The sequence below is a fragment of the Sphaerulina musiva genome (assembly GCF_000320565.1).
Source record: "Sphaerulina musiva SO2202 unplaced genomic scaffold SEPMUscaffold_3, whole genome shotgun sequence".
In the NCBI taxonomy this organism is placed as follows: domain Eukaryota; kingdom Fungi; phylum Ascomycota; class Dothideomycetes; order Mycosphaerellales; family Mycosphaerellaceae; genus Sphaerulina; species Sphaerulina musiva.
The window spans coordinates 212,560-239,068 of record NW_016017385.1 but is presented as its reverse complement, the minus strand read 5'-3'; the positions used below and the strand labels follow the sequence as shown (position 1 = coordinate 239,068).

Below are 26,509 nucleotides of genomic sequence, written 5' to 3'. Positions count from 1 at the left end.
CTTCTGCAGTGGGTAAGGTACAGTGCGTGAGTTGACTCCGTGACGAAAGTCGAGTCTGATAATCAGCTGGAAATAAGCGGACGCCACGACTTTTCCGTCCTCTTCTTCTTGCCAAATCAATTGCCCAGGTAGATATAGGTATCTGTAAAATCATACAATACTGGGCAACCTAGGAGGTAAGTCTATTCGTAGCTGCGTCCGCAATCCAGACATTTGATGTTTTGTACTGTCTGGGAGCGAGACACATACAGACATACAGGACAAGAGACTTGTAGTCCCACGAGGGCAATCTCCTTTCAACACATCCTCTCTCCATCACCACCAAATCACATGAATTCACTCTCCTTCTCCCACCCCACGGCCCTCCTATAATTCTGCGTCAACCCCGCAATCTTCCATCCATCCTCCTCTCCCTCCTTCTTCTTCTTGCACAACGTGTACACAATCGTGCCATAATGATGCAACACCCCATCAAACGTCACCTTGAACGGACTCCACGCCATGCCAAACAACGCATCCACCTTGACATCCGTCGCATCCAAATCCGGCGTCTCGACAATTTTCAAATCCGGCGCTCCACCCTCTCGGCGTTTTCTGGAAGCTTCGTCGATGAGTTTGATGAATTTTTCAATGGAGCTGCGCATGATAACAGAGATTTTTTGCTCTTCTGATGCTGTTGTTGTGGTATTGCTATCATTGTTATCACTACCAGTAGGAGGAGGTCCTGTAGGGGTAGGTAGAGCTGCGTATTGTGGGTAATAGTCTTCCTGACTGCCACTGCCACTACTTCCGCTACCACTTGTCGGGTTCCTCGGCGGGTCTTGTCTGATGATCGCGAGAGTTCCGTTGGGGAGGAATGTGTGACCGAGAGCTTTGGTATCTGCGGCGTTGATGGCGTTGAAGAAGTCTTGAATCAAGGATTTGATGGCGCGGATGTCTGCTGGTTCCTTCATTTGGGTCATGGTGATGGATGTGGGGAGGGGGAACCTGGAGAGGGTGGTCGAAAGTGTTGGTGTGGAGGAGGGTGAGTGCCCGCTGTTGCTGTGGTCTGCGAGAGCTTCCAACTTTTGTGAGAGAGATGATATACTCTATCATCAAGCAACTTCCAGAACAAAAACACTACAGGACTCGCGAAAAAAGCAAGACGATATCACGACATGGACGGTACATGTATTTGTAATAAGATGTTTTGTTGGTAGGTGGTTGACGTCGTACGGGGCGACTCGCAGGGCAGGGTGAGGTTCTCTGGATATACTGGGGTAGCAATTGCCGATGAGCTGGTCTGATTGGTGTACCTACATGTAGTAGTCTTGGTTGGTGGTGTGCATAACTTATGGAACATACCTACCTGGTAGTTAAACTTTCAAAGAGTTCGAATATCGGCTGCATAACTCTATCGCGGAAACATCCCTGCCCGATCAAAACGTTCAATCTTCACTGTTGTGTGTCTCAACGGGGCATGAATCGAGGTATATACAGTAATACATTTATGTATATGAGGTGGATGTATTCATGTAGCCAATACATAAGGTATCTTGCCACCCCTAGACATCACCAGCTCGCCCTTGCTTCACAGACACGATGTCCTTCTCGCAATGTCTACACCCGCGTCCCTCTCCCCTCTCCAATCTCCATTACATACATATAGCTCACGAAAAGTCAAACTGTGAGCCGCCACCTCTCTGCTCAATGGAGAGTACATACACACAATCATTCCAACTCCATGAGATCGTGGCAAGTCTTGATTTTGCCAAGCTTTGTGACGCGCGCTCAAACCTCATGGTATTTTCACCATCGTGTGGGGAAAACGAAGTAGCAATAACCTGAAAAGCAGCTGATATTGCTTTCGGTCGTGAGCTGTGCCATCGGGTATCGATGTGTGCGCGGTGATGACAAAGGTAGGAGGCGCGCAAGGATATAAGGAGGGACGAGAGTAAGCGTGCTCAGGCAGTAGTAGGTGAAAAAAAGGGGGGGTTGGCAGTCTGGAGAAGCGCTACACGTACACGTGTAGCTGATCACCACGGGACATAACTGGGACGGAAAAAAGTGTAGCCTTGCACCCTGGGATGTCATGCTGCTGCTGCTCGAGGCAGCACGAAAGAAATGCTGACTGACCTACATGTGTGATTCTCATCCCAGTGCCCACGCTTTGACGTTCCCATCCTCTCCGCAGCTGAATGCTCGCTTTTCGATGAGCAACAGATCTCGTACGACTTCCTCTCCATGAGCACCAGGAAGATCAATCTTCTGGCCAAAAGCCCAGGCTCCAGGAATGCCGAGTGAGGAGATTCCCAGCGTGCGCTTCTCGTTGTGCCCATAGGCAATCAGAGGCGGTCCATCTGGCTGCACGAGGATGTCAATCACATACATGCAGTCGAGCTGGTCGCGCACATCCCCAAATTGAGTAGGCGGTGGCAACTCCTCATCCTCTGCTGCAGTCTTGGCGAGAGTGTAGATCGAGTATTTCTCGTCCGTCGAGACAACATATGCTTCATCGTGGGCCAGAAATCCGGCGCAGTGGACGGCAGATCTCGGATTCAGCACCTGTTGCAGCGCATCATCCTCATCCTCGTGGTTCACGTCAAATACCGAGACCAGCCCGTCGGTGCTACCAGACAAGAGCACGTGCGGTTGCGCAGGATGGAACTGCAGCTGCGTCACGGTATCGGTATGGGACTCATTATACTGTCGTATAGGTTGTCTCGGATTTCGTGTATCAAAAAGCAATACACTGACATCTCCGAGACCTTCTTTCAGACTCTCCGTACCGACCGCAATGTACTGTTCGCGGCATGCCAACGACGAGATTCCGTTTGCCTTGGGATCAAGCATCTCAATGCCCCTTTGTGCGCGAGCGTCCCAACACCGGACCAGACCATCACGGCCACCCGTCACGAAGCTCGCGTGGGTGGCAGCCTGAAGACACGAAAGGCCGGAATGAGCGTTTGCGACGGTGTTCGTGGCCTGGAGCGAAGTAGCGTCCACATATCGTAGCGCATCGTCGGACCCAATCGTAGCGAGATGTGTGCCAGTACCTGTACCCTTTGCGAGAGCGAAGAGATAATTATCCGCCGACGTAGCCAAGCTACCGACACACTTTGTGGGCATCTTGCCAGCGGAGACCGGTGCTTTCGACCAGTAGTAGCCACACCGGGGACACCGTGTTTTGCAATCAGATGATGTTGTGGATCTATCGATGGGGCGATCCCGATTCGATTCTGGAGGTCATGCGCGTCTCGCGGGCATGTCCTGCCGGTATGCGGTCTCGAGATGAAATTTTGCAAAAGATGCAGAGGTGAAGTCCCGTCAGTAGAGTGATGCGGCATAAGTCGGGGAAGCGAGCCACGACTTCTGGCAGATACCTCCACACTCATGGATAAATCTCCACTTCTACACACATACATACACCTCCCCGGGCACTATCCGACACCTCAGTGCTTCAAGACGGGAGTTGAGATACAGCCGTACGAGGTAATTTTACGCGTTACGCAGGAAGGCGAAGCCATAGTGATATGCACTTCGCCTATGCAATCCTGCGTTTGCAGCTGACGAGAGTGTGTCTAGGTAGCTCAGCCAGCGCATACACCTTCGCCCGCCGCGCCTCCATGGTATCATCATCACGGACACATCTTGCGGTTGTTCTCTGGTGCTTGGGCCCTTTGGGTATGCCGCCATACCTTAGAGACCCGGGGGCCGCAGGCGGAACTAGGTTTGATCTAATCATGCAGGGTTCGACGGGGTGTAAGCTAAGTGCAAGCTGGGAGGCATTGCACATGTCGGCCTTCGCACCCTCGTTGCGCAATACGGTAGGCGGGCGGATTCACCGGGACGGCGGATTTGTTTTGGGTTCTGGGCGGAGGGCAATAAGGGGACGGGGAACACAAGTAGCGTGAACGAGCGAGCGTGTGAGAGTGGCGGGGGACTGGAGCGGCCAAGGCGGGTAGGAAGACGCGCTGACGAGGACGAGGATCGGTTGTAAACGGGTTGACTCGATCCTACGAATCTAGAGATGAAGTCTGATCAAGTGAGTCTGTGCAAGAAGCAGAAGCCGAAGAAGCTTCATCCAAGGGCAATCAATGGGTTCAAGGTCACACGCTCACGCTCACAGGAGCGTGCCCATCTCTTTGCCTCTCTCGGGTAACCACAGCCGGCATTGGGACGAGTGCCACGTAGGGATGGTGCTGTCTTGCAGTATACCTCCACCTCCTAGGAGGTGTAGCAGTGTTTTCCAAGAAGGCCGTTGCTGCAGGGCAGACAGGGCACGACGGCTAGCTTTCGATCTATAGAAGTCAAAGGGATTGGATTGCATTTGCTGCCATCATCCATTGCCACTTGCCAGGCTGCCACACTGCCAGTCCGCCAGTCCGCCAGTCCGCCAGTCCGCCAGTCCGCCAGTCTGCCACACGCACCCACCAGTGCCTCCACCACCAGAACCCAGCACCTACTCGGCCCTCCGGCCGACCACGTGGACCACTTTCCGCAATGTATCCTGATAATTCTGTGTTGCGTGCAGTGTGTCCTGTGTCCTGTGTCTTGTTGTCCTGTTCTCCTGTCGTCCTGTTGTCCTGTCCTTGTTCCCTGAATCTCCCTGATCTCGCAGACTTCTACGCTGCTGTTGGCATCGGATCTGACAGCAGTCTGTCCCCGTGTCATCGCGCTCAGCATCGGGGGGGACCATCTCCCTTTCTCTTTCCCCTTCCCCTTCCCCTTGTCCTTCCCTCTCCCTCTGCTTCTCCCTGTGCTTCTCCCTTTGCTTCTCCCTCTCCCAACCCTCTCCCTCTCCCTTTCCACTTCCATTCGCACTTGCACTCTCCCCCACTTTCATCCCTCCCCGGTCCCGCCTTCCCGCTTCCTCCGACGCACTTGCCCTCCCCACCGAGCCGAGCGTGTCAGTGTCACCCGAGCAGTGGTGCGGCAGGCGGGCAGGCAAGCGCACACTCCAGACGCCAACGGCTGCACGGCCATTTCCACCCTGTCATCACACTGCCAGAGCCTATCGTGCTACATCGCCCTCACCACCACCACCACCACACCACCACCACCACCACCACCACCACAACCACAACAACCACCACCACCACCGCTCACATCCACCCTGCCTACCGCCTCTCTTCCTTCGCCCACTGACACTGCATACGTCCTCCTCAACCACCACCACCACCACCACCAACGAGACCGCACCGTCACCGTCAGTCACCGTCACTGCCGTCACTGCCGTCACCACCACCACCACCACCACCACCACCCCGTCTCTCGCACAGCCATGAAGCGCCAAACGCCGGTTGCCCACCTGCTCTACTCCTACCTGTTTCCTCAACCACACCCAAGCGACCCGCCTTCCTTCTCGGCACATCTGGCTAGGAATCTGGTGCCCGAAGTACGCATTGAAGTCGCCACCTTCTACGGTGACCTCAATTCGACCGAAGCCCGCTATCCAGGACTCAACTACTGCCATCGTCCTCACCGCATGCGCTTGGGGCGCTTCAAACATCACAAGCGCTTGTTCGAGGCCTTTGACCACCTCGGCCTGACTTACGGAGAGATTCAGGACTTCTGCTGCTGGGAAGGCACCAAGTGGGCGAGGGAGCGCTACGAGAAGGATGAAGGCGTCAAAGTGGTAGACACTACGGGGGACGAGATTGGTCCATTTGTGGACCGCAGAGACATCAGAGCTGCCGAAGACGCGAGAAGAAATAGCATCACGAGGAAGACCGACATCTCCATTGTCGTGGAAGACGCGGAGACGAGTCGAAATCGACAGCCTACCATTGACGAAGACGACGAGGACATGGATGATGTGGACTCCGAGACGGATAGGGAAGAGTCTGCCGATGTCGAGGCGGATACGGAGCAGGAAACAGCTTCAGAAGAGACAGCCCTCGAGCAGCACGTAGGTGATTTGCAGCGCCGTCGTCAACGGGCCAGAGAACGAACCTACAGCCAACGAATCATTGCCGCCTGGGAGCAAGGACAGACCCTGCCACCAGATCTCGAACAATACCTCAAGGAGCAGTCGGAGCGCGGCAACCACTTTGAGCTCAACCGGCTGATGGCTCAGCGTCGGGCATCACGCACCTACTCAGTGCCTGATAATGGTGCGCTGGTGGCGAACGTGGCCAACCAACAAGCATCTCAAGCGGCGGCGTGAACAGCCGCCGCTCAATTATCGACCACGCCAGAGAGAATGGGTATGACTGTCACCGCACCAATAACACGCTACCGTTTACCGTTACGAGCGTACCCACTATCGGCAACTCCAACGACCACTAATACATATGGAACAAAAGGCGTTTTTCATGGAATGGGGATCAGTGAAGCAGGAATTTTTTGCACAGTGAGCTCGCGGCGAGTTTAGCATGGCGTTGTGGCATTTGGCGAAATTCGGAACTGATCGCGATCAGCTCGATCAGTTCTGGGCGTTTCCAAATTTGTTCTGCTTTTTATTTCGCGTGCGTGCATAGTGGCATATCATCTGAGCAACCTTTGTGGCATGGTCGACAATGCCCGGTTTTGCCGCAGATGAAGTGCCGACTCCAAGTAGACTTTTACTTTTTTTTTGACACGAAAGCCAATCACGACACTTATTCCCGACCCTTATTCGAGCTTCCCATCCGATTTGCTTTATCCGGGACCAGCGTCCATAATCTCGCGAGCCTCATTTCAATAATAAAGGTACCTGACCTATACTTATTACTGCCTTGTAAAAACATGTCCAAGGTCCGCCAATGTTTTTTTTTCTTGTAGAACAGTCCCTTGGCCAAGCTAATAGGTCAGGTCGGTCAGGTAGGTATACTATTTCTAGGAAGCACCTCTGCCACCCAATAATGTACACACCATGAATTTCGTAATATATTGAATACTTCTCTTGCTACTTTTTCTTTGGATTTTTGGATTTTCTTTTTTTCTTTCTTTTCTTTTTTTCTTTTTTTTTGGTTTTTTGTTAATTTCTTTTTTGTATAATTGTCAAATTTTAGATGTTAATTTTGGAATTTGGATTTTTTTGATAGCGTTTTTTTGACAGTGTTTTTTTTGATTTAATCTTTCTTTAATATAGCAAAAAAGAAGACAGGATTCGAAAGAAAAGAGACTTTTACTTTAAAGAATATTAAAGACAATTAAATAAAACAATTAAAGACAATTAAAAGAAAATAAAAAGTCTCGTGAGACTTTCGAGAATAAATTAATTTGAATGAACGATTGAAGGGTCCTTGTTTACTTTATCTTTCTCTCTCTGTCCCGGGGGAGAGGGAAAGTTGGAAGTATAGAAGGGAAGGAAGGTTTTTATTATTCGAAGTTTTTTTTTTTACTTCTTATCTATTTTTTTTTCTATAGATATAGATGTGTGGATGACTATGTATAGATGAGGATGATAAAGATGTTGATAATGGATAGTATAGGGATGTATAATATAAGAAAGTGTAGAAATAAGGAAGGGTGGAAATAGGGTAGAAAGTAATTAGGGAATGAAGAAGAGTTTCAGAGACAATGAAGCCAGCGTCTGTTTACAAGACTTTTTTGACCTGACTGAATACTAGACAAACAGACAGACCGACTCTATACTTCTTCTACTACTACTCTTCCCGTTTACCAGCCAGTTCTAATACATTTTCCCACACCTTTGGCCTCACTCGATCATTTCTCAAATACTCCTCGAGATGATAGCCGAATTCCAACAACGCATCCTCTTCACACCACTCCGCCATACCCATTAGCCCGATAGGGACTATCCCCTCATCTTTATCATGTGGATGTGGATGATGATGATATCCCACTGGCGCGGTAAGAGCGGGACAACCCGTGAAATTGGCCAACCAGACATATTCCATATTGCGGACTTGTTGGTTGGCATCGGAGATTCCATATGATAAATCTCCGGCTCCGATTCTCCAACCCGCGTTCGGCGTGGTCGGGGTGACGATGATGAGGCCTGGGTGGAGGTGGAAGAGATGGGCGAGATGTTGCATGAGTAAGTTCCGAAGACGTTGGGCTTGTAAGAAGTCGACGGCTGTGGTTTTGCGGGCGACCGATATGAGGACTTTGTTGGCGGGAGTGAGTAGATGTTGATCGGACGCGGACACGCCGGTGGCGAGTTCGGCGAGAATGGTCATGGCGTGGGCGAGTTGGCCTTCGGGGAGGAGAGGAATGGAAATGTCGATAGTCTGGTACTGTTGATGGGTGGTGAGGTGGTCGATGGAGGCCTGACACGTAGATTTGACGATGGGGTCCGCTCGGTCGAACCAGGGCTTGTAGATCCCGAGCAGTTTCGGAGTGCTGGATAATGGCTTCTTCTTCGAGACGGAGCCGGGTGGAGTGAAGAGACAGGAGGTGGGGTCGAGAGCATCTGGCTGGGCCATGATGCGGTAGCCAATCTCGAGGTCGATCATGTTGGCAGCGATGGGACCCGAGACTCCATTGCTCTTGGCCAGGTTGGTGGAAGGGCGACCAGAGATTCGTCCCTGAGACGGCTTCAGTCCAAAGACTCCACAGTAATTGGCTGGGAGTCGGATGCTGCCACCGCCATCGTTGCCCTCGCACAGAGGAGTGAGGCCAGCAGCAACACTGTAGGCAGAGCCGCCAGAGCTTCCCCCTGTGTAGTAATTCTCGTTGTAGGGGTTGAGAGGAGTGCCAAAGTTGGGGTTGTTGTTTGTCGTATCGGCACCCATTTCATGCATCGTGGTCTTACCAACGACCATGGCACCCGCGTCCAGCCATTTCTGAACACAATAGCTCGTAGCATCGTCTGCACGGGTGTAGTCAATCTTGGAGCCAAAGCACTTGGAATAGCCACTGTCTCTCGTATCAGTACTCTGGACTGTTCTACATTCCTGCTCTCTCTCTCCGCGTACATACCTGAGATCCATCTCATCCTTCACAGCCACGGGCACGCCATCGAGCACGCTCAAGAACCTTCCCTCCGCATATCTCTTCGTGCTCTCTCCAGCCGCCTTCAGCACAAGATCTTCCCGGACTTGCAAGTACGCCGTCGAGTGCTGATGCGGTTTCTGCACATCACGATTAATCAACGGCAATAAAGCTTTCGCAACCGCGGTAGGCGTGAGCTCTCCCGCAACATAAGCATGGTGATAATCCAGTACGCTCCAATGAGTCTTCGCTACAGGCCTCCGACTCTCCCAATCCTCACGCTGCAGCGACAGGAGATAGTCGCCCTCGTTCGGAGCCGAAGCCGAAGCCGAAGCTGACGACGACGACGACGTAGTAGTAGCACCACCAGTCTTGATCACGAGCGGTTCATATCTCGGCTCAAAAGCCTCCAACTCGGGTCGATCTCTCAGACATGCGAAACCGGCATTATTCCATAGCGTTTGCTGTATGAAGCCCAGCTTGGTAATCCTACCGTACCGAGCGCCAATGTCAGAATGGGGGAGGAGGTTAGTACGTGTATGTCATGACATGGGGGACTTTTGTTTGATGAGCCGGGGAAGAGGCGAAAAATCCAACAACAAACGTCTCGTGGATCGTTTGATCTAGGCCGCCTTGCCCCCCGGGGCCAGTGGGGGGGGTCACGAGACGTTGTCAAACATCAGCCCGCTCGCTGCTGGATGAGACCGCCAACCGCCAACCCACCAACGGGATCCCATCCCATGCCGCGAGACGCGCTCCTCGGGCGTACAGGAGACTATAAGAAAAAAAAGACAAGACGTACAGTATGCTGCCGTAGTGCAGCGGCAGACCCTTGACCACAGGATTCGCAGGTTCCGCTGGAGGCTTCCAAGGGATCGTGGTCTCCAGTGGTGGTGGTTGATTCATGATGACGAGGGGTGCCCCTGGCGTGGATGATGGAACAGACATGATGGCATATGGCATATGGCATATGCAAAAGGTGTGGTGCGGTGTGGTGCCGGTACAACAGCCAACAACAACATCAACAATAACAACAAAAGAATCATCAGCATCAGCATCATCATCATCACAACGAGATCACATGCAGTCGGCGGCGGCGGCGACGGGGAGGGCGGACTGAGAGCCGGTAGGCGGGCGTTTGGTGCCGCAGCGGCTGCTGACAGGGGTAGCCCCCCCTCCCCACAGGAGTGACAGGACAGGCACATGTATGTACCTCCTAGTCTTACTGCCTTAGTGACCTATAGGCTGTAGGTTAGTATGCACACAAACGCGAATGTGATGAGTGTGGAAATACGTGCGGGTCGCAACCTCGCGATCAAGAAGATTCGATAAGCTGTGCTTTAGTTGTTGCCTATGCTTCATCTATAACGGTGCAACCTCGGGATATATATATATAAAAAGGGAGCAATCAGTAATTACAGGGCCTTTCCATCCGGTGTGTTCAGCCCACCCATGCCTTACCAGGCAAAGTGTGGTCATCTGAACCGTATTGTATAATGCAACGCCCAAATCGTACTGCAATGGCCAACGAAACCTGAGAAAAAAGAAAAAAGCAAATAGAACCAATTTCGGCCATCCGATCTAGAGGGGTATCATAGCAAGATTGGCCTTGCGAAGCCAGGTATCTCTCTCCCAGGTGAACCATACCCACGGGGAGGAATCATCCCAAATGCTCCCGAACGCCTTGCTGAAACGATACTGCATGCCAACAATGTGTAGTAAAGTAAAACGCCCAATTTTTGTGACTCGTTGAAAGATGCAAAACGCCGATCCGTCTCCAAACCAGAGTAGTGTGTAAAGCTGCAGCTGTCGTGCATGCGGAGCCGAGAAGGGTGGGCAGCAGTGTGCTGAGCGGTGAACGCAAAGAAGGAAAATACGCGACGGCATTTCCGATGCCGCAGGCGACCTTCGGAGTTGAAAGCGAGACGCTACTCCCCTTTCCGCCCCCTAATAGCCGATGCCCTCGTTCATGCCCACGAGACCCGCCCCAGCAACATTGGCGTTCAAATTCTGCATACCCGTGGGCAGACCTGCCATGTTGCTGGTAGGCACAATGGCAAGATCGGGGTTGCATGGTGGGCTGTGCTGGCGATGGTACTTGAGGCCGTTCAGATTCTTGTAGCGTTTGCCGCACACTTCGCATCGGTACGGCTTCTCCTTCTCCATCCCGACCGTACCGGGATACGGTATCGACGTCGCGGGGTCCACAATGGAGAATGTACCATCAGGATTCTCCTTCAGTTGCTGATTTTGATGTCCGTGTTGCTTGTGGTACTTCAGGCCGTTCTGATTCTTATATGCCTTTTCGCAGCCAATGACGGGGCACTTAAATGGCTTGATCTCTTCGCCGACGAAGCCGCCCGCGCCCGCTAATCCATTCAGCAATTGACTTTCGCGCACACGCTTGGCCAGCTCACTGTTCTGAGCACCGTTAAACGCCGGATTTTGTTGCTGAAAGCCCTTGCCGTATCCTTGTCTGCTGAGCAACCGCTTTTCGGGATTATCGATTGTTGCTGACCCACCGTGGGTCATGTGGGTGGCGCTGTAGCCGTTGCAGTCATATGAGTCCATGTCATAGTGATTGTTCAGATTGCTCATCGAAGCCAGAAAGTCCGCATCAAGCTCGGCCGGTGTATTCGGCTGTGAAGGATCCGGAGTAGAGGTATGTTGTGAAGGGTTCTGCGCAGTCAGACTGGGCGTGTTGACTGAGGAAACTGTCGGATTGTGTGGATAGCCCATGTTCTGCTGGGGTGCATGTGGCGTGGTCGGTGTCTGCGAATTCAGACCTTGGCCCTGGAATGCGTTGGCGAGATTCACGTTGACGGATGGTCCTCGCGGCTGTTGGCGCCCGAATTGCGGTTGTGGCTGGTACTGTGGGTGGTGCACCTGGGGGGCGGGCGCCCCATCATCCATGTCCATGTCGTCCAGATTGTCAAAAGTACCAATGTGATCTTGATGTTGCGCACCAAACATGGGGGAAGCGGTCGACATTGGAGTGGGCAGGTGATGCTGCTGTACGGAAGGGTGCAGCGACATGTTGGGATTTTGCTTTTGCGCTTGCTGCTGAACGGCTTGTGCGGTGCTAGTGGCATTGGCAGCTCTGCTACTGGGATATTGCTGATCTTTGGGCGTTCGTCCCATTGTCTGCGTCGGTTGGGCGGCATGAGCCTCCTCGTAGTGCTGCAACAGCTCGTGCATGGAATCCAGGTGGATGTCGCAGCAGACGTAATCCTTCATGTAGTTCGCCTCCATCTTAGGAAGATATGAGGATGAGTGGAACGAGGGGGACTTCATGCCAGCACCGTGCGGTGAAGTGCCGGCCATGATGATACTGTCGCAGCACACAATCAGTGAGCGACTCGCAAGAGGGAAGAAGCGCAAGAGTCGAGTCTCGGGAGGGGTCCTGTAGTACTACTTACTCGTCTCGGATAAAGCTGCCCATAGAAATGCCTCCCCACGACATTCCACCCACTAGACTGTTAGACATGTGGTAGTTGCTCTCACGGCGATCGAGTCGTGCGCCTGCGGGAATCTGTCGTGCGCCATAGGGGGTGGTGCCGAGCATGCTGACGGATTCCTGTCGATGCTTGACGTCGAGTCCATGGTCGGGCAGTGCGGGCGCCGCCATGCTCGATGTGTCACGCTCTTGCGAGTGGGATTCTCGGATTTGCGACGTCAGCGCAGACTGCTGGGTCCGCGGCGAGCTCGACGAGTGTCGGCTGGTGCCAATGTCGATCGCGGGAGACGCGGTCGGCATGGTGGAGGTGGTGGAGGTGGTGGTGAAGGTGGTTGTATCAATGTCTGCGGGCCACGGCGTCGCGGTCGGGAACAGAGGAAGGTCGTTGAGCTCGTCGTCGTCGTCGAGCGGAAAAAGCAGGTCGTCGGAGGTGAAATCGTCGGCGGCGATGTCGTGGCTCTCAGCGACAGTCCGGTGCCAGTGGAAGAATGGTTGATCCTCTCGCGCGCGCTTGCGGGGATCGTAGCTACTGCTGCTGCTGCTCGGGTATTGATGTCCAGTGGCAGACTGCGGTGTGCTGACACTCTCAACGCTGGGAGAACGCTGCCCTGGACTGGCGGCGAGTGGCGGAGGAGTGTGGGTGGTGGAAGAGGAAGTAGGAGTCGCCAGCGCGACGACGGAGTGGACTGGCTGCCCGAAGGGGGATGCCGGTAGTTGGATGGGGATCTGCACTAGGCACAGTGCACCGAATGGAGGCGGACAATACGGCTCCTTTTGAGGAGACGGCTTACACATGCGTCGCTTACGTGCTATACGGCGAGAGCGTAAAGGGTGCTGCTGCTGCTGCGAATGGGAGGCCAGGCCAGCAAGCTGCAGAGTTCATAATATGGGTATGTGTATGTGTGTATTGTATGGGTAATAGGATCGACTCACGACGGCAGAGGGCGGATTTAGTCGCAGCTATATGACTGGGAAGCACGCCGCACGCCGCACGCACGCACTCACGCACGCAGCAAGATCACCACCACCTGTAACTTAAGCTCGACCGGTTTCGCTCACCACTACCCGCCCGACTAACTCAACCCTACCCGACCAATGAACCAGGGATGCAGTCACTAACCCTTTCTCAACCGCGCCGTGGGAGTCGGGCCACGCAGCCCAGCCAGCATCTGGGCAAGAGTGGGCATGGCATGGAGATGGGAAGCGTTGCTCTGGCTGGACGAGTGGTGAGTGGCGAGTGGTAGTGAGTGGTGAGTGGTGAAGCCCCTCGTTCGTGGTGAGATGGGATGGGATGGTCCCCCTTTCACCGCGGGCGTGGCGTGGCACAGCAGACGCAACGGACATGCAACTGATTATGCACTCGTACTCGAGAGAGAGAGAGAGAGCGCGCGAGTGAGTACGGTAAGGTAGTCTCGAGTCCCTGACAAGCAAACAGGCACAGGCGAACGCTGGACGCCCGTTTGGACGTTGTGCGGAACATGCAGCCTGGGAGGCCCGTGTCCAGACTACGCACATACATACATACACTACATACGCCTCCCCTGCCGCCTGTCGCCACCCCTGCGACGCCAGCATCGCTTCCGCGCCGACCAGGGGACGCCATCCGGGACCTGTGTGGCCAATGGCAGCCTCCCCACCGGCCTCTGCTCCTGGGCGGATCGCCTTCTCGAAGCTGTGGAGCACGTCGCTGATCCTGCGTGATGTCTGCCGACCAGGATGGCTTGCCCCCGATCCATAACGTGCCATGTGTGGATGTGATGAGACGGCGCCTGTCGGACTGCCCGACCGCCTGTCGAGAGAGAGAGAGAGAGCGTGTGTGTGTGCCTGATGACTGCCTGTAGTGCCCAGAGACTGACTGCAGATGAGACCGTATAGATGATGTCCGTCCCTAGATATGTATGAGTGATCTGATACATCCATCCATTCATCCATTCATCCATTCCCCCCATCCATATACATGCAGATGCAACATGCCTCCCGACCAGGTCGCACCACGCTGAGCTGGCCTCGCCTCGCCTCGCCTCGGTGTGCCTGGCACCTGCTTGCCCATTTCCTGCGCTCGTATATAAGATACACGCCGACACTTGGCGTCTAACGGCAGCCATTGGCGTGGCCGGGTCATGGCGTTTGCCCCAGCATGATGCATCGAGTGCGGATTTGATGATGTGGGTCGGAGGCCTGGGACCATTCCGCTTGTAGGCATTGAGGCAACCTTGTGACGAGGGACGAACGAACGCTCCCAGTCGGCTCTTTTGCTCTCTCTCTCTCTCTCTCTCTCCCGTCCTCTCCCCGATTTCCCCCTAGATTCCTCACTCGCCCCCTATCTCCTTGGGGACTCCTTGGGGAGTCTCTCTCTCTCTCCTCCTTCCATGCTTGCGGGTGGACAGTGGCTACCATGGGTCATGCCACGGCTGATGCCAACGGCCGAACGCATGTGCGGGCGGCGATGACGCCGAACATCACCCTCCGCGGCAAGGTTCACGCCGTCTCGACTCTAAATCTCAGGGCTACATCAGCGCACAGGGGCCAAGTTTCCCAAGGTGGGCAGGTTCGGGTGAGCTTCGTGCAAGGCTCGCGGCGTCAACCACGATACTATATCGGCTGTTTCGCGGCCCTGCTCGTGTACCACGTGTGATGCTTTATGGAGTTGGAAGCATTCGCGTGAGAATATCGGACGCATGTGCTCAGTGCAGAGACGCGTCCTCCCCCCCTCCTCGGATGTATTCAGGAAATGAGAGAAGAGAGAGAGAGTGTGTGTGTATGTCTGTGAGTATGTGTGTGTGTGTGTGTGTGTGTGTAGACCAACGATCCAGGTCGCTTAACCCACAGACGCGCCGCACGCGAGCGGCGAGCCCAGTCCGAGCAGGCAGCGAAATTGGTCAAATGCTGGAGATTGAATTCGGCCTTTCCATTATCCCATGATTCCCATCCATAGCCCACTGGCACCAGAAAGAGGGAACCCAATACGAACGGATATCAACGACGGACCAGGTGTCATTCAGACACATTGGAAAGCTCACAAAGTGCAAGAGTGCGACAATGTACGCTACGCCTACGCCAATCATCTTCTGGCCTCCATGTCGTCCTGAGATGGTGGTAGAGGTACCGCTGGCTCCTGGGACGGGCTGTGGGCAGGTTCTCATCTAAGGTATCGATGATGCCATGACAACTACAACATGTCCACTATACCTACATGTAGTAACGATACTACTGCAGCACAACAGCTCTAAAGCAGCTGCTAAAGGAGGTACAGTAGTGTAGTCCAGATGATGTGCGAGACTACAACAGCCGATGTGGTTGGTTGCAATTTGCAGCTGCACGCGACTCCTACTACTGATGTACGGTGAGCAATAATGATGATCTGTCTACCGTCGCTAGGGATCTTCCATTGCCTCCTGCCTCCTAGTTAGTCGTCGTTCCAGCAACTCATCATTTGTTACTGTGATACTACTGTGCCGGCAAATCGTTCTCGCGTAGCTACAGGTACATACTGTATGTACACGTCCGGAACGCCATCTGCCAAGCAGGGTGGACCGTTGCCTACATACATAGTACTTTTTGAAAAAAATCTTATTTCTGGTTGGAAGATGGACGGTGCGCGACCTAGCAATTACCGACTACCTTAGTTAACATTAAAAAGAAGCATTGTTTCTTGTTGCAACGGGACGGGTTTTTGGAAATGAGATGGAGGAGGGTAGAGCGTAGACTACATACGTTCATAGCCTTGCGATGCCAACCGATCCGCTCGTGCGCTATACCCCCCTTACGCGGTCATGATGAAGCTTAGACTTAGGGTTCGATTGGGGGTCAGATCAGGGCAAAGCTGTTCGACCGCGACGACGGGGACGGGGGACGACGATAGTTCCATTCCATTCCCTAGGGGAGGTAGTGTCGAGTCTCGATGGGGACAGCCCTACCCTCCTACCTCCCTCTTCTGTTCCTGTTTGCAGCCTTGCGTTTGCCATGTACGTCGTAGCTTCAGAAGAAGAATTACCTAAATCAGAGTTCGTTGCCCCGTTGCCGCCATCACCACTACTCCTACCATCACCACCACCACCACCACCACCAGTCCAATCACCAGCACTACCACCCGAACTGTCGGCTCTCCGGACCGGTGGGTAGCAACACACCACCCCCAACTAAACTGCATACCTGACCTCCCTTACCTGACGTGCCTGACCTTGCCTCCTACTCTCGGCTGGGCGCGGGCTTGGGTTTGTGGTCAGCAGGTTCACTCTCCAGGTAGCAGCCAGCTAGTCTCACAACTCCGGGTCGATGTATACACACACAGACACTCACACAGACGCACAAACCAAAAGGGCCGTACGAGGTGTCAATAAGGTAGTAATTTGCCATACCAACACCTTGGGGCTTTTGGTCATCATGATCCAGCAAAACCCTGCTGCGATCATTTGGTCACATCTCCCCTCCCCCAAATAACAAAAATACACCACGCACAGCCTGCAGAACGCAATGATCACCATCAGCACCATCACCACGCCAGCGAAATACTGTTGTCTCGTCCATTTCCCCATCTCGTCTCGTCGGCAGAAAAGTCATTAAAACACTAGAAACAAAGTCCCGAGTCATTTGTACACACACACACACACACACATCGATCCATCATCATCATCATCAGCATCAAATCACATGGTTGATGACTGGCTGGCCGGCTATGTACATACATACATGTACATGTACATAGACGTCCAACTTCCTCTCATGGATCTGAAGAAGAAGAAGAAGAAGAAGGGGGAAAAAAAAAAGGTTCGCCGGCGGTCCCCGAAAAAGCGCCATAATGAGGTATTGCGCAGGCGGCAACACACATACAGGGTGCCATGCACGTATATATGTATAGATGTAATGCTTGCTGGAGCCTGGAGACCGCCCGCGTTATTTCGTCTTCCCCACGGGTCTCGGTAAGCCTAGATGGAAGAAAGCATCTCAAAAAAGGTTTTTTATTATTATTGTTCATGTGAGAACAAATACCTCACCTGACCATACGAATCGACCATGTACAGACTACAACAGGAAAACATCAAACATATTCCACCGCTCTTTCGTTGGAAGTTTACTAATCTTCATATTCGTTCTTGTGATAGTGATTCTTGTTGGAATTGTTTATTTTCTGTTGGACTTGTCGTTGTTGTATCCCCATTGACGGGCCGAGATGAAGCTCTCACATCCATCCTCGGCGCGGCCTTTCGACACGGGGCAGTGCAGGCTCTGAATGAACGAACGAATGAACGCATACCGAGCAGGCCTACCGACTAGCTATACCTACCTACCTTACCCATCCATCCTTTGGTCTCGTGACACTTCAGCACCCCCCCCGACTCCCGACCCCCGACCTCCCCCCTCCCCCGCGCCATAGTGGTCTTATTATCTCCAATTACCCGAGAAGACGAAGTATAGGTAGGTAAGGTAAGGTATATGTAATTCAGCAGTCGACTACGAGTCTACGATGATATACCTTTTAAATACCTACCTTACTCTCTCTTCCTCTTCTACGATAAGACAACAAAGGCAGAGTTGTAGGTCTAGGTATAGAGAACTAATACCTACAAGCCGAAGCATCTCGGCGGTAGAGAGTCGTATGTATACCTACCTACCTTACCTGTAGGTCGAGACAGTATATAACCTAAAGCCTATCTATATAGTAGCTAGCCTACCTAACCAACTATTTATCCTATAACATTATTACTTTCAAAAGAAAAAACAATCCGATAACAACAATCAAGAAACATACAGTATACCCTAAAACCTAAGCCCTCCCCCCCTTTACTCTGAATTACACCCCCTCTCCCCCGGGTATACATCTTCGAGTAGGGTAGGTAGGGTAGATAAGGTACAGTAAGCCAAAAAAAACCAGTCCTACCTTACCCTATCCTTCCTTATCCTTCTTTGAGTAATCCGAAAAGAAAAAGAGTCTTGTAGAATTTTCTTCTTTTAGGGGAAAAAATACTATATAGGCTATAGGTACACTACGAGAGGAGAGGAGATCCCGTTCCCTATGCCTAATAGAGTGAGACATGCAGGTGGTGGAGTTGGTTGTTGTTGTTTGTTGTTTGTTGTTGTTGCGACATATGTACATACATACATGCAGGTAGGTAGGTAGGTACCTGGAGGCTGTAGGCTGGAGGTAGGCAGGCAGGCATTGGAGGGAGGGTGTAGCATGAACACGATGTGCCAGGATAGTAATGATGATGATAATGATGTGGATCATGACGAGGTTCCATGTTGTGGTAATCAATAGTGTACAAGTCATATTGATACTTCCTGTGGCTATGGATAGGGAGAGGGAACCTAATCCGGCTGGTCACATGCAAGTACTCTTGTATACAGCTAGATGGGGCCAGGGGCTAGCCTCTTCTCTCTCTATCGCTCTCTCACACCGACTCCACCACGGCACGGCGACTAGCAAGGTATGACAGCTGTCTGCGAGGATGTGGACCACAACCATGGAAGTTCCGTGAGGTTGGTGGATAGGATCTCGATGCCGATGCTGGTGGAGCAAGATACCCTGCATCGTTGGATCATGTTGATGTCAGATGCATCGCTTGTCGAGCATCTCAGCTGTCGCCGGTTTCGCAGACGCCCGTGGTGGACACCACTATTGATTCTCGACAGCACGGAGAACCTCCACAAGGCCATGCCATGCCCATGATCGGAGAGCCAAAGATGCAAATGCTACAAGCCATCTCAACATGGCAAACGGAAAAGGAAGACTGGCCCGGGTCAGATGACGTCAAGCACGAGATAGCGGGATTTGGCAAACCTCCGGTCCTAGGAGGTAAGCCGGGGGACTTTCGTTACGCGCTCGCCGCTCACCCTTCGGCCTCGATCTCGTAGCTGTTCGACTTGTGCTTGGGCTGGAATTGGAAGTCCTTGTGCGCAGGACCCAAGAACATTTCGCTGCCGAGTCGTGTTAGCACATGCTCATCACTCTCGAGCCATCACCAGACATACCTGATCTTGATCCAGTCCTTGTAGTTCCCACTGCTCAGAAGAGTCTCGAGGTCACTGCGTCCCCGGAACGCAGGCGGTCGGTCTCCAAACTTGGGTGGTAAGTACTCGAGAAGGCCAATGGGCACATATCGACAACTGAAGCTGAGCCACTCAAGCAGAAATCTCCTGGTGTTTCCAACGCCGATCTCGTCTGATCCCCAGTAATCGAGACCGTTTCGACAGAATTTCTCAATGTACGCAAGTCGCTCTGAAGCAGACTTATCGAGGTCCTGATTCTTTTCAATCTCCTCGAAGATCCAAGGTTTGACGAGAGCACCACGTCCAATCATGATACTATCGACCTTTGCTTCATCGATGTGTTTGTTGTAATCCCCAGGGCACAGGATATCGCCATTCCCACAAAAGTAAGGAAGCCCCTCCTTTGTGTTTGCCGTGTCGCGAGCATCTGGCTCTCTGACTGTATCAGTAAGATCTGCATGCTGGGCTCGAAGGTGCTTCACAAGAGTGGCGCATTCAGCAATGTAGCTCCAGTCAGCATCGCGAGTGTACCTTTGCTGGCGAGAACGCCCGTGCAGAGTGATAGCAGCAACACCAGCAGGACCCAGATTAGCATCTCGGGCCTCGTTGCCACCGAGAACAAGCCGTTCGACGAGCTTCTGAGCAGTCGGCTGCTTATCCTTGGTGCCCATGCGGATCTTGACAGTGATCGGTATTTCGCCAGAGACAGTGTTCATGCCCCTCAAGATCTTCTCCAATTTGCCGTGGCCGTCCAAGAGCGCAGAACCAGCGCCAGTCCGGAACACAAGATCGATGGGACATCCGCAGTTCAAGTCGATAGCACGTATCTGTGGACATAAGGCAGCCAGGACCTCCGTTGTCTTCATGGCAAGCCACGGCTTGTTGGCAGCGATTTGGACGCCAAATCTGATGTCTTTGCTATTGTCATAGCCTTGTACGGGATTCTTTGGGAAGTAGGATGGCGGCGCAAGCTCCGACTCGTGGGCCTTGACCAGCGCCCATTCTCCCTTCTCGCCATTGAGCAGTGGTAGACCCATTGCCATCTCCGACCAAGTGACTTGGGCTCCTAATTCTGTGCAGAGCCTGCGAAATGGCAGATTGCCTTGTGTGGTCAACGGCGCGAGCACTGGCGTCTCGGGTCCATAATAGATGCGTCGCTTTTCCGATGGTCGAAGTGGCGGGTCACTGTATGCCGCACGATGGTCGTGGTTGAGGTCGTGGTCGCTGATCCTGTTACCATCCTCTCCGACCTGGCTGTTCAGCCATTTGAGATATTTGTCGGATAATGGTGTTGCCCACTTCTTCTTTCTCAGCGTGATCTTGTCACCATTACTGACAATATTCACGACTCCGTTGTCCTGATCTTCCTCGTCGTCACCGTGATCGTTTGCCGCGCATTGCTCTGCAGTATCCCGCTTCTGCTTTTGCACCAGCTCTTTTCGGCCATCGTCTCGCTCAATCTCTTCTGAATGACTGCCAGCCCATCGACACTTCCAGCCCTCTTTGCACTTGCCTTTGGTCTCGAAGTTCGGGCACACACCATTGAACGTCTGCATGTCCTCTCGCTTGCCCTCTTTCACGTACTTGCGAATGTCGTGTTCCATTCTACATTTCTCGCCGAATGGGCACGTGATTGGATCGAACTCATTCGCCCAGTGCCGTGTTCTGCACAAAGCTATGGCATCCTTCGAGCTTCCGAAAGTGCGAGCCTTGTTCTGTCCCTGCTTTCCCTTTTTGCCGCCACGGCCAGCAACGGGCTGTTCCTCTGCTTTGCCAGCAGCTTCGGCAGCATCATCATCGAATGTAGCGCTTGCATGTTTGAGTGTCGAAATGTCGATCAGGTACTCCTTCTTGATCGGAGCGACGCCTTTCTGGCGGTCTGGTTGATTCGAAGAGGTCCGAGTATCCTGCTTCACGTCTCGCTCCTCCTCGACCTCGCCGGCAACCGTACTGTCCGGCGCGGTTGCAGCATCATGTTCGCGTTTGATCCGCTTCCGTGGAGACTCTTGGAAATCGCCATTGGCGTGTCCATTCAGGTCACCATGTCTCTCGATCTTCTCAGCTTTGGTCATGGCCGAGTCGCCTGGCAAGACATCTTTTTGCGGGTTATCATCTGCCTGTGCAGCGTCTCCTTTCTCGTTGAGCGGCACTGACGGCTCGAGGGGGTTGCTGGGAGCGGCCATGGTGGTGAGTATGTGTCCAATGGCTGGTGTGTGATCCGGAGAAAACGCCTGAGCAGCACATTTTCACACCCGCGTCCGGGCGTCCTATCGATAGAACTCACGGGAAGGCACGAGCCACCCAAAGCCATGGTTCTAAGCCACAGTGGGGCTGTGAGGCAGTGACGGTGTGGAAGCAAGCTGGGCTGGTGCTGGTGCTGGTGACGTTGCACGCGAGAAGCCAGCTTTGCCGTGTTCACTGAGGTGTGCTCTCGCTGCACAATACACAAACTTGTCTACTGCTCTCCTACTCCAGAACTACATGTACCTGGCCTGACCTGTACACACATCGCGTCCACACCATCGACCTCTGGAGCCACTTCCTCTCGCTCCCACCTCAGCAACCGACCTTTGACCGGTGCATCCAGCGGTAGCCACTACATACCGACCATCTCCAGATATCGCGTCGAAACTGTTTCCTGTGACCCAGAAGTGGGCATAGCTCCAGCCTTTCCGCAACCATGACGCTTTACTACAGCCTGGTGAGTAACGTCCACGTACTTAACCTTTCGCCTATCCCTCGAGCCTTCATGTTCTTCAACCTCTACTCCTATAATCTGCACGATCCGACACCCAACATACTGCAATCATGCCTAGCCTCATCTACGCTCCAGTACACTCGAGCTTCGAGCCACGTCTTCTGGCGCCGCATGCTAACCATTGTCCCAGGTCTTCGGGCTGCTCATGTTCGAGATGGCAGTCTTTGTGACTCTCATCATTCCGCTGCCTCTCAAGATCAAGCGTGCTCTTTTCACCTTCATCTCAGAGAACCCGCTGATCGCCAAGCTACAATATGGAATGAAGGTGAGTTGGCTGCGGAGCGGTGTCGAAATGGAATTCTAATGTGGCACAGATCACCTTCATCTTCATCCTGATCCTGTTTATCGACAGCGTCAACCGTGTCTATCGCGTGCAGGTGGAGTTGGCTTCGGCGAAGAGCAGCCAGACCGCGGCGTAAGTCGAGCTCATCTTGAGATGCACCAGACCTATACACTGACACATCAGCAGCGTGGTGGCCGGCAGCGAGCGCATGGAGGTTCAGGCACGCAAGTTCTACTCGCAACGCAACATGTACCTGTGTGGTTTCACTCTCTTCCTCTCGCTCATCCTCAACCGAACATACGTCATGATTCTCGACACCCTTCGCCTCGAGGAGAAGATCAGGAGCTATGAGGCAGGTACCGGCGGCAAGACATCTTCTGGTCTGGGCGAGGCTGGCAACGCAGGCGAGATTGGTCGCCTGAAGAAGGAGTTGGCCAAGCGCGATCAAGACATTGAGACCCTCAAGAAGCAGAGTGAGGGCCTCAGCAACGAGTACAACCGCCTAGGCGATCAAGTCTCGCCCCAGGACAGCGTCCCAAAGAAGGATCGTTGACGATTGGACACTGGAAGCATTGAATGATAGCGGTGGGTATGAGAGTGTACTGGGGGCGACACGGTACACCTGAAAGCCTCTATCAACGAGATCAAGACTCCGGAAAAGAGAGAGAGAGAGTGTGTGTGTGTGTGTGTGAGAGAGAGAGAGAGCAAAAAAAAGGCGCAATACGAGAGGGCGGGAGCGAGTCGCGACGGGCGGGCAGCGATACATCTAGTACATTGACTTGAAAGGCATTCTGACACAAAGCAAGCATTCCCTGCATTAGTACGTGCAATGCAACCCAGCCAAGTCCATCACGAGTACTAACGTGATGCTGGAGAGTATCCTATGCACTGTATCTCATAGTATCACTCTTTGGGTATCTATATGTACTTGTATCAGCTTCAGGTTACATGTACCTTGTGTCTACATAGGTGCCAGGTACCTAGTTACCATCGCGTTGTGTCTTCACTACCACTCGTGTGCCTCCACCTTTTCCGGAAACCACAAATCATCATCCATTTGCACAGTCCCGTCAGCCGCATACATGTATGTACCTGATACATGTACCTGATATATCGGTAGTTCTCTGCTCGAGGCAAGAACCCTTTGTACCTCTCACTTTTATCAAAATTGAATACCGATGTCAGGGAAGACGGTAAGGTACATGGTATCGTAGGTACAATATGCCTTCTCTTTCTCGGACTGGAAACTGCTTAGTGTAGGTACAGTGAAGAGAAGATACCTTGTGTTGAGGTGTGACTGAGAAATTAGGTATGTGTCATTGAGGTTTTGGAGGATGTTGATTGTATATGTGTGCACATAGGAGGTACCTTACTCCTAGAAAAAGAATATCAGACAAGGTACATTAGCGATGTGAGCGATGTAATAATTGATATCGTGGTTGTTCAGCTACCTACCTACCTTACCTACCTACCTACCTACCTGTACTTTTGTTGCTACAAAGGTGAGGGGAGGTTTCAACTTCTCAGAGGTATTTTTACCTATCACTAAGGTCAGGTAGGTGTAGTAGAGGGCACATCCATCGTTACCTAGGAGTTCTTCTCGACAGGTCTCGCTACTCAGTGCTAGGTACTCGCCTAGGGGCTGGGGTGGCACGCATTTTTCTTCAGGATAGCGTGCATATGTACATGGAGTACGGAAGAATGTAATGTCATATCGGGCACTCCGAGGGTACATGTAGTCAGGTAGGTATCTCTTTTTATTTTGCTGCCCGAAAGCACTAGCAAGGTCGAGACACTGGTAAATTAGATGGCAGTGAGATCTTGACTCTTGGGTACATATCATGGAATTGATGTAATCGTGTGGCGGGGAGGAGAAAAGCTGCCGGGGTCGGGATATCGGACTGGGTTTGGGGATGAATCTGGAGGCGGTATGTATGTACCTGTATGTAGGAGGTATAAGGTACCTTACCTTATTGGTGATGGTGATGATGATGGTGGTGGTGATGACGATGATGGTGATGATGGAAAAAAAAGTTTGACAATGGATGAGGTTGTTGCCCGGCACTAAAACTGAGGCTGGCACTTTGGATACCTTACCTGTACCCAGGTATTCCAGCATTCCATCACATGTGAAGACGTTTCACGACGGGCCAAACATATGTCATCGCTCGCTCGCTATAAGCATGGCTTCCCTGCTGGTAATGTAGAATTTGTGCCTGGAAATGGCCAACTCGCACTTGCCGGTGCGGCGGGGCTATGGGCAGCCCTTGGATTCGTCTAACCGCAGCCCTAGATGTAATACACCTACACAGCACGTAATATACCTACCTCCGATGAGTCCGCGACTCCGCTTCTTGTTATCGACGCAAAGGTACCTCGCCGCCCGCGAGTCGCGACTATCGTACCGCTCCTCGCGCGCTACCTTCTACTCCTCTACGAATCTGCCTCGTAGAAGCCGATTATTAATCGTCCTAAAAACTTATATATATATAAGTATACAGTAGTAAGGTATACTCGCAATTAATAATCGTATTTTGAAGGGGTAAAGGCAGATTCGTAAAGGAGAGTCGCGAGACTCGCGATAAAGGCCTCAGGCGGGCTTTAGGCGGCGGAGTATATTACGTCGATAACGAGATGTCGAGGTGTGTTACGTCTAGGGCTGCGGTTAGACGAATCCAAGGGCTGCCCATAGCCTCGCCGTTGCCGGTGGAATGACAGCAAACGTTCCACTCTGCAGCTCTGGCAGTCAAATACCTCTTCCCGGTGACATATCGAACTCACTATCTAGGAGGTAGTATGGTCTTCCCTCCAGACTTCCATCCTCGACTGCTATGTATAGACGAAACGGATGCAGGGTCTCAAGCTTCGAAACACGCCAAGACGGTGTCATGAGCGCCATCATCCCTCTAACCAAACTGTATTTTGCCCTGCGTCCGCCGCGTGGTCCTGAACTACATACGTCGGTAAGTTACAGTACTAGGGGCCTATACACGAAGGTTGCGATGGAGTTTCCCGCGCGTATTTCACAAGCACATTCATATGCGTCTGTTTCATTGCGCCCAGGATTGCGAGACTTTGCAGGAGAGACGAGAGCACTACGAGCGCTGCAAGCGCTGTAAGCGCTGCTCAATAGTACTACTGTACTACTGTGGAATAGCTGTAGGTAGGTCAAGGTATGAACGGCGATCGCCCGCTACATACGTCAGGAGATCGAGATCGTTTAACCCCGAGCTCCAGTCTCTTTCGGAGCTCGAATGGACGACATGTACCGCCTGTGATGCATTGTATATATATGTGTGCCACCAAGAGTATGCGAGCTCGGATACATGTAGGATACATGTAGCTGGCACAGCGGGGCGGAGGAGTGAGCAAGCAGTGCGGCGTGCACGTCTTGTAGGTATTGGTCACGCGCGACGGTGATCTGCCGCTGTACGAAGGAGCAGCCATCAATGCCATACTGTTCTCGTATCCAGCCGACCAGATGGCGGTGATTCCTTTGGTACGCGACGGACAGGAATAACACTGGCCTGGCTTTGTTCCCAACCGCCCCTTTGAGTGGCGAGTGGGTGTGCCCCCTTTGAAGCGTTGTCCGTGGAGCGAGCGCCGTCGTCACACGTCGACGCTCGGCTTTACTGTTGCTGCTACCTCCTGGGAGGTATAGTAGGAGGTAGGAGTTAGTTCAAACTCGTCGTTGTTCCTCCACGCTGCGAGGAGAAAAAACGCCACGTCGAGCGAGCGTCTAGCGTGAACTCTGGGCGACCTTCTCTCCGTGTAGTACCGTGGGATCACTCCTTCTCTCAAAAGAGCCAGACTAGACGAGGTGCCCGTGGTCTCCCAGGTGGTCTTGTCGTCGAGTGCACACCGCCCGCACCGCGCAGTAAGAAAAGCAGAGAGAGAGGCGGCGGTGCACCGCACCGAGACGCCCGCGGATTGGACCCGATCGCTATCCCACTCCTCCATCAACCCTGCAAAGGTTAGACCCACCCTGGACCTTGGGAGCGACAACTGCGACCTCCTCCTGCTCAGGTGCTGGTCGGCGTCTGCCTCAACAACACACCACAGCACCTCCCATTCCACCACCCGTCACCACCACCACCACTACAACTGCATCACTGCATCTGCACCGCCTACGAACCTACCGACCACCATCTACACCACCACC

At 52.8% G+C, this 26,509-nt stretch overlaps 7 protein-coding genes across 7 annotated transcripts; 3 read left to right on the top strand and 4 right to left on the bottom strand.

The window, feature by feature from the left end:
• Nucleotides 1-129: 129 nt before the first annotated feature.
• Nucleotides 130-3,162, bottom strand: SEPMUDRAFT_61991 (WD40 repeat-like protein). Its single transcript, XM_016909583.1, has 2 exons — nt 2,147-3,162; nt 130-1,086 (listed from the first exon to the last, which is right to left on the bottom strand). The coding sequence occupies exons 1-2, from the start codon at nt 3,106-3,108 to the stop codon at nt 327-329; spliced, it is 1,722 nt and encodes a 573-aa protein (XP_016762140.1). The 5' UTR covers nt 3,109-3,162; the 3' UTR covers nt 130-326.
• A 1,405-nt stretch (nt 3,163-4,567) lies between these two features.
• On the top strand, nt 4,568-6,555 carry SEPMUDRAFT_147874 (uncharacterized protein). The gene has a single exon (XM_016904571.1). It carries the CDS (start codon nt 5,264-5,266, stop codon nt 6,146-6,148), a length of 885 nt encoding a protein of 294 aa, XP_016762139.1. The 5' UTR covers nt 4,568-5,263; the 3' UTR covers nt 6,149-6,555.
• An 886-nt stretch (nt 6,556-7,441) lies between these two features.
• On the bottom strand, nt 7,442-9,832 carry SEPMUDRAFT_147873 (amidase signature enzyme). The gene is made up of 3 exons (XM_016904570.1): nt 9,665-9,832; nt 8,851-9,351; nt 7,442-8,787 (listed from the first exon to the last, which is right to left on the bottom strand). Exons 1-3 carry the CDS (start codon nt 9,823-9,825, stop codon nt 7,572-7,574), a joined length of 1,878 nt encoding a protein of 625 aa, XP_016762138.1. The 5' UTR covers nt 9,826-9,832; the 3' UTR covers nt 7,442-7,571.
• A 410-nt stretch (nt 9,833-10,242) lies between these two features.
• SEPMUDRAFT_147872 (uncharacterized protein) lies at nt 10,243-13,230 on the bottom strand. The gene is made up of 2 exons (XM_016904569.1): nt 12,282-13,230; nt 10,243-12,193 (listed from the first exon to the last, which is right to left on the bottom strand). Exons 1-2 carry the CDS (start codon nt 13,112-13,114, stop codon nt 10,810-10,812), a joined length of 2,217 nt encoding a protein of 738 aa, XP_016762137.1. The 5' UTR covers nt 13,115-13,230; the 3' UTR covers nt 10,243-10,809.
• Nucleotides 13,231-14,714: 1,484 nt separating this feature from the next.
• Nucleotides 14,715-15,408, top strand: SEPMUDRAFT_115308 (uncharacterized protein; the record flags this gene model as incomplete). Its single annotated transcript, XM_016901149.1, has 2 exons — nt 14,715-14,941; nt 15,255-15,408. The coding sequence occupies 2 exons, from the start codon at nt 14,715-14,717 to the stop codon at nt 15,406-15,408; spliced, it is 381 nt and encodes a 126-aa protein (XP_016762136.1).
• Nucleotides 15,409-18,569: 3,161 nt separating this feature from the next.
• Nucleotides 18,570-21,486, bottom strand: SEPMUDRAFT_81861 (FMN-linked oxidoreductase). Its single transcript, XM_016910292.1, has 2 exons — nt 19,289-21,486; nt 18,570-19,234 (listed from the first exon to the last, which is right to left on the bottom strand). Exons 1-2 carry the CDS (start codon nt 21,376-21,378, stop codon nt 19,147-19,149), a joined length of 2,178 nt encoding a protein of 725 aa, XP_016762135.1. The 5' UTR covers nt 21,379-21,486; the 3' UTR covers nt 18,570-19,146.
• A 281-nt stretch (nt 21,487-21,767) lies between these two features.
• Nucleotides 21,768-23,182, top strand: SEPMUDRAFT_147871 (B-cell receptor-associated 31-like protein). Its single transcript, XM_016904568.1, has 4 exons — nt 21,768-22,007; nt 22,195-22,329; nt 22,379-22,479; nt 22,534-23,182. The coding sequence occupies exons 1-4, from the start codon at nt 21,987-21,989 to the stop codon at nt 22,898-22,900; spliced, it is 624 nt and encodes a 207-aa protein (XP_016762134.1). The 5' UTR covers nt 21,768-21,986; the 3' UTR covers nt 22,901-23,182.
• The last annotated feature ends 3,327 nt before the right edge of the window (nt 23,183-26,509 follow it).